At 54.4% G+C, this 12,793-nt stretch overlaps 1 protein-coding gene across 3 annotated transcripts in view; it reads right to left on the reverse strand.

Moving 5' to 3' along the window:
• Window positions 1-12,793, reverse strand: part of ARID1A (AT-rich interaction domain 1A) — a 55,101-nt gene that overhangs the window by 14,214 nt on the left and 28,094 nt on the right. For all 3 annotated transcript variants that reach the window (XM_064731390.1, XM_064731391.1, XM_064731392.1), the window contains 4 exons: window positions 2,670-2,910; window positions 2,314-2,403; window positions 1,525-1,692; window positions 526-841 (listed from right to left, as the gene is read on the reverse strand). In XM_064731390.1, the coding sequence (XP_064587460.1) occupies window positions 526-841; window positions 1,525-1,692; window positions 2,314-2,403; window positions 2,670-2,910 (815 nt within the window). The remainder of the gene's footprint in view (window positions 1-525; window positions 842-1,524; window positions 1,693-2,313; window positions 2,404-2,669; window positions 2,911-12,793) is intronic.

Genomic DNA, 12,793 nt, shown 5'->3' on the forward strand with positions numbered 1-12,793 from the left:
AAAAACTCCCTAAGTATGTCATAAATGATGTATAGAGTGCTGGAATGGTTTGGGTTGGACAGACCCTAAAGATTTAACCTCCAGCATGGGGCAGGGACACCTTCCACTAATCCCAGGCTGCTCCAGGCTGTGTCCAACCTGGCCTTGGGCACTGCCAGGGATGGGGGAACCACAGCTGCTCTGGGCATTCCAACACACACAGAGCTCCTGCAGGGTTTACTCTCTTCCTTTTTAACACTTCACTTGGGAACCAAATGTCCATGAAGGACAAACCTCTCCAGAAACCTCTGTGAGCATTCCCCCAGTCGCCCCCAGCCCCGTGCAGCGCGGTGTGCCAGCCCGGTGCAGCACGGTGTGCCAGCCCTGTGCCCAGCCCCATGCACTGCGGTGTGCCAGCCCAGTGCCCAGCCCCATGCAGTGTGGTGTGCCAGGCTCTGCCCGGCCCTGTGCCCAGCCCGGTGCAGCGCGGTGTGCCAGCCCTGTGCAGCACAGTGTGCCAGCCCCGTGCCCAGCCGTGCCCCGTACCTGTTCTGGATGGAGTTGGCAGCGGCGTGCATGGCGGCGGCGGCCGCCTCCTGCGCCTTGCGGTTCATGCCGGCGGGCGGGGGGCACATCCCGCTGCCCACCTGGGGGGGCATGTTGGCCATGTTGGGCCCGTAGGGCCGGCTGCCCATGGCCCCGTGGCCCATCCTGCCCGGGGGCAGCCCGCTGTACGGGGGCACGCCGCTCTGGCCGTGCATCTGGCTGCCCGCCCCCATGGGGTTCATGCTGCCCCCCATGCCCGGGCTGGGGTAGTTGGCGTTGGACATGGCGTTGTAGTTTGGCTGCCTGGGGTACCCTCCTGGGGAGAGAGCACAGGGGAACACGGCGTCACTCGCCCCGTTCCGTTCGTGAATCACCACAGAAATCCTCTATCGGCAAATATTTAAAGATCACTAACAGAGATGAGGGGGAGTGTTCACACCTCAACACAAAGTCAAAGTACTTGGATATAAGCCACGTAAAATGTGTTTTGACACAGCCAAGTAACAACATCGATTCAGAAGCTGCCTGAAACTCTCCCAAACCTCAACCCAGCACAGAGAGCTAAATGGCCCAGGACAGGATGGAAAATCCCACATTAACCCTTCCCAAAACAGGCATCATCTTCCTCTCCAAAGAGAGCCATCCCTTTGTCACAATTACATGGGAGGCACAACCTGCTTATTCCTAAATAAGTTGGAAGAATCCTACTTTTAGAAGTACAGCTATCCCTGAAAGCAACATATCCCATCAATCTCAACAGGAGCAAAGCTCTGGTTGGTACCACCCACAGTTTAAGAGGGGACAAATCAAAACATTTATCATGGAATCGTGGAGTGGTTTGGAAGGACCTTGAAGATCATCCCATGGGCAGGGCCACCTTCCACTATCCCAGCTTGCTCCAACCTGGCCTTGAATGGGGCAGCCACAGCTTTTCTGGACAACCTGGGGCCCCAACAGGACACGAGGACAGAGAGAGGCCTTTGCTGGCCCCGTTCCCACCTTGAGGTCCGTACTGGCCGCCCTGGGGTCCGTAGCTCCCCATGGAGTTCTGCTGGTAGGGCCCCATGCCGGCGTGCATCTGTGCTCCCGAGGACTGCCGGGGGGATAAGGCTGAGCCGGGCTGGGGGGAGCTGTACTGGGGCATCTGGGGGTTCCTCTGCATGTACCCTGCACACCAGGAGGGAAAACAGCGTTAGTGCAAAGCATCCCGAGCTGCCAGTGCACACGCGTGTGCCAGGCAACAGCCCCAGCACCGACAGAATCCTTCCAGCAACAGCCTGCACACATTTTAGTGGCTGCATTAAGGAGCCTGTGTTATCTGAGCAGATAACAGATCCAATTTCCTGGTTTAGTCAGAAAAAAAACCCCTTAGTGTCACAGCAGAAGCCAGTACAGCTCTGCAAATCCTTGGGGCTTCTTGTTCTTGGTTTTTGTTCACTTGTTTGTTTTCTCAGGGTGACAACTCTATACCTTCAGCCAGGAGAGCTGAAATTTTACATGCATTTTTCCCCCAAAAATCTTACTCTCTCAAAGGGGTAAGGCACACAATATTGTTGTGAGCACCCCTTGTTTTGAAGCTTAAAGCATGTTAAAAAGCCAGAGAAAACATCTTAGAAGCCAAAGCACCAGTTTGGATGGAACATTCAGAGGCCAAACAGCCACCAAGAGCTGAATTTCCTGCAAGGAGCCTCAACAGTTCAGCCTGTATTCCTGGGGCAGCTCTCCAGTGCTCAGCCCCCAGAACCCGGTGCCAGGGCAGGGAGCTGGGGGCAGCAGGGTGGCACCCACCTCGGTCCTGCGCGATGCTCGACTGGTTCATGGAGGGGTGCAGGATCGTGTCCGACTGGCCGCTGGGAGGGCGGGGAGGCATCTGATTGCCTGGGCCACAGAAGGACACACACCATCAGCACAGAGCCCCACACAGCCAGCACGCACAGCCCAGAACCCCCAACGAGCCCAGGACAAGGGGAGAACAGCAGCAAGTGGTCACTCAGGCCGGAGCAAGGGCACTGCTGGCTCCCCAGCACCCCAGCCACCCCAGCAACCTCTCACACACACCCAGGAGCTCAGAGGAGCTCCATGAGCACCCAGGGCAGCTCTGGGCAGCACAATTCAGCCCCAGCAGAGCCAGGGTGAGAGGTTACCTGGGACTGCAGCAGGGGACAGGGGGCCGGAGCGGGACTGAGCAACGCTGGCTGGAGATCCAACTGGGGAGGGGGAGGGTCCTCTGATGCCTGGCAGGTGAGGAGAGGTATGTGGCGAGAAAGGAGACTGAGCTGGGTTACTCTGCTCTCCTTGGCTGCTGGAAATCCCTGATGTGCTTACTCCAGGGCTCAGGGCTCCTTCGGTCCCCATGGGCAGGTCATCTATGGAACCAGACAGGTCCTGCAGGGCACAGAAACACATCAGAAACCACAGAGCCACGGGGCTGCTCTCTCACACGCTGCTCAGGAGGAGCGTCTGTCCCTGGCCATGCTGCACTCAGTGAACGCTGTTTGCTGCTGGTACCAAAGGCTGCTGCCAGACGTGTCCTATCCTGCTGCCAGCCTGAACCCAGGAGCTCCTGAGCTGGTTTGCTGCTGGCCCAAACAACTGGCTAATTCTCCTTTTAATTCAGTTCAGAGGCTGGAAGTTAAAGAACGCATCAACAGCACACGTAAAGCTGCAAACACAGGAGACAGTCCATGTGATCATGGCTTGGAAGGGAAACGTGGCTCAGCCTCTGAAAGACAGAAAACTCCTGCCTCACCATAATTAATTCATAAACCTCCTATGAGCTGGGAAACTACTCACTTGAGATGGATAAAAACAAACTAAACAGAGATTTAAAAGAAAACCATAAAATACTCTTCAGGGTTCCCACTTCCCTTTCTTCAAAGACAGCAAAAATTAGCAGTTACTGCATCAACCTGTAAAGTTTAGCTTTTCTCAAAGGCAAGGCTAGAAAACACCCTTCCTCCTGCATGTATTCACCTTGCAGGAGAAAAGCACAAAAAGCCTAGGAGAGCTGAACCCTCCAATTGCCACAGCATCAAGAACCAGCTGGCAAGTGTGGAATGGGGCTAATTCCAAGGAGCTGATGTGCAGATCAGATCCAGCATGCCCCATTGTGCTGGCTGGCTGCTAACAAGGTGCATCAGCTGCTCAGGCTTGGCCTGCACTCAATGAGTCAGGAGAGCCCCAGCCAGAGGAAGTGGCAGCCTATTTGAACAGAAAGCTGGGAAGTTGTAACTATTCCAGGGATTAGATAAAATCGCTGCCAGAGGTTCAAAGGATCACGGCAGGTGAAGAAGTGGAGGCCAAAGCTTACCAGGACTTCACTTACCCCTCCTAAGTCTTCCAGAGCAATCAGCTCTGGATCAGAAGGGTTCTGGGTGAGCCCCGAGGGAATCCCAGGTCATTCTCCCTGCACAGAACTCAGCTGAGCAGCACAAGCAGAGCCAACCTCATTTAAACCCCACGGAGAAAGGCCGAGGCAGCTGATAAATCACCTGGCCAGCCTGGCTCCATTCACACTGAGAGCACAGCTCCTGGTCCAGCAGCAGGGCAGGGAACGTGCTCCCAGCCCTGGCAGCGACAGGGACCTGGAACAGACACTGCAACCCATCAGCCTGGGGGAGCAGAGCCCCCAGACCCAACCCTGCCTGCCAGGGGTGTCAAAGGCTCTGACAGCACAGCCAGCACCTGGAACAGACACTGCAACCCATCAGCCTGGGGGAGCAGAGCCCCCAGACCCAGCCCTGCCTGCCAGGGGTGTCAAAGGCTCTGACAGCACAGCCAGCACCTGGAACTCAGGGAGAAGGGGAATTGTGGAGGAATAAAAGCCAACACGGTGACACCCAAGCACCTCATCACCCCGTGGGACTGGGACATCCAGAGGGCAGAGCTGGGCCTCAGCACCACCTTCAGCTGCTCCAGCACAGCAATTTCCTCTGTTTTAATGGAATTTGAACAAAATGCTTCTAACAAATGCTGGCCAGCGTTACTTGGGAGCTGCAGAGCCCAGACACTTGGTGGGATGATTTAGTGCAGAGCGTGTCCTCCCTCCCCTTCCATTACTGCTCCTGTTGGAGAGCTCATTTCCTGCACCACAGTCTCTGAGGTGTATTTGCTTACTGCTCAAGTATTATCTTCCTGAGGGGAAAAAAAAAAAAAGCTTTGTTTTATTTCAATGAAAGCTAAAAAACTGCAGAAAAAGCCTAAAAATAGTGTCTGAGATCTCTTGCAATTTTCACTACTTTCCTATTGTAACATCAAAAGCATTGCTCCTTTATGCAGCTATTTGGGTGTTTTTCCCTGGACAACTTTGACAAATCCCACATTCCTACTGCAGAAACCATCTGAAGTGGGAGTAAAGAGACATTATTTCCAACATTTTGCATTAAAAAGCATCAACCAACACAAACAATCAAGAGCAAAACACTCCTCTCACTGAGATTTACTGCACCCAACTGCAGCCACTGATACAAGACACACAAAGAGATTTCTCCCAGAGCCCATGAAGGGATCACAATGTCCAGAAACCAGTTCAGCCCAGCCTACAACTGGATGGAAATACTGGCATGTCCCTTCAATGCATGAAGGTGGTTTTAGTTTGAATCACCAAATATCTGCAAGACATAAAACGAAGGAACGTTAAAAACGGTTTGAAAATTAACTCCTAAGAAGCAGATAACAATCTGCAGAGCTCATGCCTTTCACCTTGCCTGTGCATCAGTGCTTTAGTACTCAAGGCATTTAAAAACATCCCATTTTAATGAAGCAGGTGGGTCCTGGGTGGCTGTGCCCCATTGCTGACACACCAGGAGGGACCCCCAGAGCTTCAGCTGTGCATCAGGCTCCCAGATTATCAGTTTCAATGAGTTGGAAGTGAATTACACATCCCCCTTTCCCAGCTGTCGGGACATGAGCTGAAACAGGACCGTGAAAATCGAGTAACTCCTGAAGTGACTTTCACCTCCAAAGATAGGTAAGTTTTATGAATTCCAACAATAAAATCATTTCCCAGCAAAGAAGGGTTCTGCCAGCACAGCAGCATTTTCTGAGTGTGTTATTCAGCAGGACTGAGCTGCTCAGAAGGGAAACTCCTGCAAGGGGAAGGAGAAAACGTGGACTGGAGTGTCTGAGCCCCAGCAGCTCATCAGGGGGCAGCTGGTTTCCTCCCACCAAATTCCCTCTCAGGATGTCAAGCACCAGGGCACCGGGGGTTAATTAAACCTGAAAGACACCTCCAGCTCTGCCACCCCCAGAGCAGGGGAAAAGGAAATCCCTGCACCTCCCTGCAGCCCGTTAGCAGAGAACCTTTAAAACCAAGGAAACCTGATGGAAATAATGGAGCCCTGCTGCCGTCAGGGGGTTCTGGACGCAGCCCAAGAGCAGAGGGCCTGCGAGGTTTTATTTGCCTCCCACGAGCACCAGGAGCAGCCCTGGGAAGGCACAGCAGCAGCACAAGGGCTCTCCCCTCTCCCACAGCACAGCCAGGCAGCCCAGACAGGAGGTGAGGCTCGGCAGCAGCAGCTCTGCCAACTCAAGGAAACGTCAGGGTCTGGAGAATTTCCTCACGTGTTTCCAATGTGTTTTTTATGCATTTTATTGCTCATCTGCCATGCAGATCAAAAACGCTGGAGGGATTCCAACTATTTCACACAGAATCTCACACTCCAGGCTGGCTGCAGCCCCAAAGCCTGAGTTTCTTCACTTGAAACACTGCCCAGTGTTATTTTGGGATGTGACCTGATAGCGGAAGCCCACGGGGACCCGGGAGGGAGCGGTTCCAGCTGTGAGAGAGAGAGAGGATGCCCGAGCAGGGCCGGTGCCAGCGCGGGGCTGTCAGTGCTGCTGACAGCAGGAACCAGCACAGCCCCTCCTGCTCCCACACACAGACCCTGCTGCAGGGGCCGGGGCAGCTCAGCCTGCACACAAATCCCTGCCTGGCAGCACAAGGAGCCGAGGGTTTGTGCTGCAAACAGCCGGGATTCTTTCATCTGGCAGCAGGAACCGGCACCCCTCTATCTGATACAGCTCATTTGTTAAACAAACAGAGAGATGAAACAGCCAGAAACGCTTAAGATCAAGGTAACAAAGTCCCAGAGGAGCAGAGGGACTCGGGCTCTGCTCCAGCCCGTCCCAGTGACCCGGGGGAGCAGGAAGACTGACCAGGGAGCAGAAGGGATTCCTGAGCAGGGACTGCAGCCTCCCCTGCCCTTCCACGTGGGAAGAGTGGGGGAACAGGGACTGATCTCACACCATCAGATCACCAGACAGCACTCGGGGAAATTGTGGTCTGAGATGGGCATGTGCTGCAGTTTATAAATTCTGTAAGGCCAGTTGTTTCCATAGGATGCTCACAAGCAAGACCAGAGAACAATGGCTAAATTTATTCCCCACTTCTTTCTGAAAGAGAGAAAGTCTCTTCCTTCCTTCTGATTGAAATACTCACTTTCTATTACAAGCTCCTTTTCTGTGCAGTTGCTTTTCCACTTACTCAAGAACTACCAACATTTAAAAATCACAAGCTTGTCCTTTCCTTCCCCTTTATTTCCACACCCAAAATACCTCAATCCTCTCTATCACAACAATCACACAGCTGACTGGCAGGATCTCCCTGCTATTTTGGGGACATGGATAGACTCGTTCCTCCTTTGGCAGCACAGACAAATCCTGCCTCTCGTGCTCTACAGAACACTTTCTCCTGGAGACTTCCCCATGCCTCGCTCACAGCACCCCCACAAAGGAACCTGAGGTTTTCCCAGATGTGACGGGAGGGTCTGGAGAGGCCCTGCAGCCCCAGTGCCTTCCTGCTGTGCCTCTTCCAGGTTGTTCCCCCAGCAGAAACCAGAAGCTGGAGCTTGGGAACAAGTTCAGCTCCACTGGAAACCCAGCTGATGCTTCTCATCCAGAGAGATTTCTCATCCAGTGTCCCCAAAGCTGACAAATCAAGAGTCAGAACAGAGATTTTCCAAGTCTTGTCCTGTCCCAAAAACATGCAGCTTGTGCCAGGGATGGCATCATTCCCCTCACTCTGCTCTTCCACCACCAGTCACTGTGGAGAGGAACACGAGTCCATCTTCCCAGCACCAAAAGCACCTTCAGGATCCTTCCTGGTATGGGCATGGGCTGGACAAGACACAAAGGGGACATCCTCCTTCAAAATGGGACAAGCCCAGCAGTCGAAGGAACAAAGGGATTTATTTGCAATGAAATCACTTGGATTGGCCCCTTGGATATGTCCCTGGAAGCTCCACCTCTGATCTGAGCAGGGATGACATGAGAGCAACTAGAACTGAGCTCAGCAAGAGAAAAAACATCGAGTTTGGTACCAAACTGAGTGAGCCACAAGGACCTGGAGCCCTCACGTGCCACTCACCCATCCCCACAGTCCTTACAGAGAGGAAGGAAGTGCTAGACTTTACTACTTCAAGGGGAAAACACCTGCCCACTAACACAAACAGCAGCAAGGCTTCAGCAAGGCTCTGCTGCAGAGTCCATATTCCCTTCCCTTCCAAGGAGTTCCAGCTCCTCTCAGGCAGCAGCGCTGGCAATTACAAACCTAAGATGGGGACAGGAACATGCCACAGAGATTCGTGCAGTTTCCTTGCTCAAAAAAGAAGCTGAAAAGCTCATTCTTCCAGGCTGGCTTCAGACAAACTGGGAGAAGCTGCTGGCTCGAGCTGCACTGCAGGGAAGGGAGGCTGGCAGGAGGAGGGGCTCGGTGCCACACGAGGAATTCTACTCTGATTGCAAAAATAAGCTGCTGCTCTAATCCAGCTCAGGAGAGGTGGGTGAGGGTGGTGGGCTGGCAGGGAGCAGGCTGGGGATGGAGCAGGAGCAGGAGCAGGAGCAGGGCAGGGAAGGAAGGGCTGCTGGCTGTGCCACATTCCTGCACCGGAGCCTTGCGGAACAGCTACCGCAGCAGCCATTGATTTTTCAGAGGTCGATACTCCACTCCCACAGATCTCCTCGGCAGGAGCTTTAATCACATCTCCTGCTCCTTCCCCGTGCCACCCCTCCTTCTCTTCCCCCTCCAAATAAAATAAAATAAAATAAAATATATTAAAAAAAGGGGAGGGCGAGGGGGCTTTCCTCCCCCTCCGAGCATGGAGCAGGCGAGCAAATCTCATCTTCCCCGTCTTTGGAGAGCAGAGATTCAGAGCTGTGGTTGCAGCACAAAGTGGAGAAGGAGCACCATGATTCATCCACAGAACAAGATGTCGCTGGAGGGAGAAGCGCCGTGTGGAAGGGCAGCATTCCCACCCGGGCTCTTCCACAGGACCCTGCCAGGTGCAGCAGCAAAACCCCACACAGGAGCTCCCACTTAACCCTTTGGAGGCTGCTCAGCTGACAGAAAGGACTCCCAGCTTTACACTAAGGTTGGTACCACATCAAACCTCCAAAGCAGAACAAAAATGCCGAATTTTCCCAGCCAGGTCGGCGTCACTTCAGCTGTCCCATCCATCAGCACAGAAGGGTGACACTTCCAGCCCCCACAGCAACTCTGACCCCAAAACAAGCTCAGCAAAGAGGCAGGAGGATCTGGGCACAGGAGGAAGCAACATGGCAGCAGCACCAGGGGATGCTCTCCCTGATTTCTGGCAGGTGTGGGGATGCAGGGATCTCCAAGCCATTAATGGGAAAGGTTGGCCTTGGGAAGGAAGTGCAGGAGGGAGATGAGTGCAGGCCTCAGCTGACAGACCTGCTTATTCACAGAGCTTTTGTTTTCCTTCCCCAGGATTTTCCTCATCCAGGTCTGAAGATGAGCCCCAGCTCCAGAAAACGCAGGGTCAGGAGCAGGCAGGAAGCTCCCCTGGCACTGCCAGGCATGAGGATATTCCCACTGCCCAGCTCCCAGAGAATCCAGGATCAGGAGCAGGCAGGAGGCTCCCCTTGCACTGCCAGGCACGAGGATATTCCCATTCCCCAGCTTCTCTGGAAGGCACTTTCCAGGCTCATGTTCCACACACTGACACTCCAGAGCATTTAGTCATCCCAGCATGTGACTGTGCCACCTTGCCAACCTCCCCAGCCACAGTGGGCAAAGGGAAGCAGCAAAGGCAAGAGGCTGAAATTATTACAAAATTTAAAAGGACCCTGTTCAGGCAATACTTTGGACTTTAAGATAAATCAGCTTTTAGTATTCTCATCAGCCTCTGAAACAATTAACAGTGACAGAATCAATTTCTAAAAAAGCAGGAGGAAGATTTTAGGACAGAACAAGATTTATAAGGTCTCAGGCATCTGCAAGTGTGGCAAATCCAGTGGCTCTTCCCCTGGAAGTTGTCCCTGCCCGTGGCAGGGGGTTGGAACCAAATGATCTTTAGGGTCCTTCCCAACCCAACCCAACGCAGTCTGTGATCCTGGATGGATTTAAGAGACAGCTGGAGGCTGCAGCTCCTTCCCAAACTCCCTGGAGCCTTCCCTGTGGGAAGGGTTTGGCCCCTTGGCACTGGGGCATCACCCCAGAGCTGTCTGCAGTGCTCCCCAGGCTGGGTGCTGCTCCGGCTGGGATGGGGAGGCTGAGGCACGTTTGGAGGGAATCAGGGAACTGCTCCTGGCTCAGGGCAGTGAGCAGCACAGGAAGAGGCACCATATCCATGGAAACCTGGCCCAGGCCAGGCTGCCCTCGGGGTCAGGGCGCCAGAACAGTCCATGCCTGGAGATGTCACTTCTTGTCGTTTCAGGAAATTAAACCTTTTTTTTTCCCTTTCCCTTAATAGAAGCTTCTTCTTTCCAGATTCAAAACTGCAATAAAAACCAATCCTACACCTCCTCCAGTTCCCAGGGCTGACTGGGATCCTGGTGTGACCCATCCCAGCCCATGGGAGCATCCCAAGCCTTGGGCCCCTGCCATGCCCCACACGTGGGCACCACGTGGGAAGAGTTTTCCCCATGGTATTTATGATCCCTCATGTCTCCAAGACAAGTCAATCCAGCGTGCCAGAAGCACAGCAAGAGGGAAATTGGAATGAGAGTTCAGGTGTGGTGGTGTTTGAAGCACCCCAGGGTTGAACACCCTCCAGAGGAGGGTCCCACCAGCACAGCCCCTCCCTCCCAGCACGGTGGGCTCCCCTCTGGCAGGGCTGATCTGCATGGAAAGGGAAGGAGGTGAGGGGTGGGCTCCCCTCTGGCAGGGCTGATCTGCATGGAAAGGGAAGGAGGTGAGGGGTGGGCTCCCCTCTGGCAGGGCTCTTTGCATGGAAAGGGAAGAGGGTGAGCATCAAACATCCAACATCACACTCACAAGAGGCTTCTGCACCTTTTAAAGGGTGTGCAGTGAGCCTAAAGGGCAGCAGCAGAGAGGAAGTGAAAGCCTGACTTCCCTGGCCTGCAGCCTGAGCTGCTGGGAGAGCAGGGGCTGGGCAGAGCAGGGGCTGGGCAGAGCAGGGGCTCACCCTGCCCTTTTGGGGGGCTCAGGGCCCACGGCACACAGGGAGGTGAGCAGCGGCCAGGGCTGCCCACCCTGCAGCCCCTCGTGCCCAGCACTGAGCTCTCACCCACGGCTGGCGCAGGGAGGGTGCCATGGGGGTCCCAGCTGTGCTGCCCAAGCAGGGCGGTGAGGGAAGGGCTGGGCTGTGGGGAATGCAGAGGCACAGGCAGGAAGCTGAGCTGAGCTGCTCTAGCCCAGAATAGAAACAGGAAACGAGCCCGGCACCGAGCGCAGCGCACAGCACAGCTCCCGCAGCGGCTCCCCGGGGATGCTCTGCCGAGGGAGCGGCCCCAGCGTGGGGAGAGCCCTGGCACAGGGGACAGCTGCCCTCAGAGCCCAGCAAGGGGTGCCGGCACAGAGAACTGCCCCACGGGACAGAGAACTGCCCCACGGGACAGAGCACTGCCCCACGGGACAGAGCACTGCCCCACGGGACAGAGCACTGCCCCACGGGACAGAGAACTGCCCCACGGACACAGAGAACTGCCCCACGGACACAGAGAACTGCCCCACGGACACAGAGAACTGCCCCACGGGACAGAGAACTGCCCCACGGCACAGAGCACTGCCCCACGGGACAGAGAACTGCCCCACGGACACAGAGAACTGCCCCACGGACACAGAGAACTGCCCCACGGCACAGGAGAAACTGCCCCACGGACACAGAGAACTGCCCCACGGGACACAGAGAACTGCCCCACGGACACAGAGAACTGCCCCACGGGACAGAGAACTGCCCCACGGGACAGAGAACTGCCCCACGGCACAGAGAACTGCCCCACGGACACACAGCAAAGCTGCCCCGGGGCAGGGCCCGGCGTGAAAGGCGTCACTGAGCAGCTGAAGGTCGGGGTGGCTCTGGAGATGCTCTGCACAGCTAACAAAATATACAAACTTGGGGGAAAATGGCACAGCCTCCTCAAGGAACCATGCAGGAATGCTGGGCACAGCCACACAACATGCAAACCTTGGGCAGAGGAGCACTGAACAAGGAAAAATACATTTTTACCTTACAGAACCACCACAGCCTGGATAAAACCCTGCAGATGGCACAAACTGAAGGCAGGCAGGGATCTGCACTGCCAGAGCTCCAGGTGCTCCTGGGGAGGCCCGGGGTGCTGGTGGCTTTATCTGCATATCCACTGTGCTGCCCTGCTTTGAAATGCACACACTGCTAATCCCTCTCCTAAGGCAAGCAATAAGAGGAGCTCAAAAGGCCAAACACAAACCAAACAGAAGCAGGAAGTCCCATATGGAAAGAGAAAAAAAGGAGAGGGGGAAAAAAAAAAAGGGTTTGAAGTGACCAGCAGATTCAACTATAAAAGGTTTTTTCTCCCTGCCCCCTGAAAAAGTTGCCGAAATGATTCATTTTAAACTGAAATTTTAAGGAAGCAGACTGCCTGCTTAAAGCTCTGACAGTTTTTTGCTGCATTTCAGCCTGTTGCATTGATTATTTCCAGGTCAGGGGACGCAGCTGACAGAGCTCAACTTTATTCCACTTCAAGCACTCGCAGAGCAGCTGAAATGACCACTTGGAAAGGATGGAGAACCCAAGCAGGGCTCCCTGACAGCCTCCAGTGCCCCAGCTCAGCAACTTTTCCACTGAGGGAGAGATAATCAAACCAAAACCACCCCACAACTGCTGGGGACACTCAGTGACAAGATTTTTCTGCCAAAATGAGCTCTGCAGCCTCATTCCTCTCCCCACCCAACAAAACCTCATTTCCTTCAATCCACACTGCAAAATCCCAAGGCCAGAACCCACACCCAGAAATGAACCTTGGATCAGGAATATTTTCAGCTGGTTAAAATCCTTTCTGCCATTGATAGGACACTTTTCAGATC

Source organism: Zonotrichia leucophrys, chromosome 23, assembly GCF_028769735.1.
Source record: "Zonotrichia leucophrys gambelii isolate GWCS_2022_RI chromosome 23, RI_Zleu_2.0, whole genome shotgun sequence".
Taxonomy (NCBI): domain Eukaryota; kingdom Metazoa; phylum Chordata; class Aves; order Passeriformes; family Passerellidae; genus Zonotrichia; species Zonotrichia leucophrys.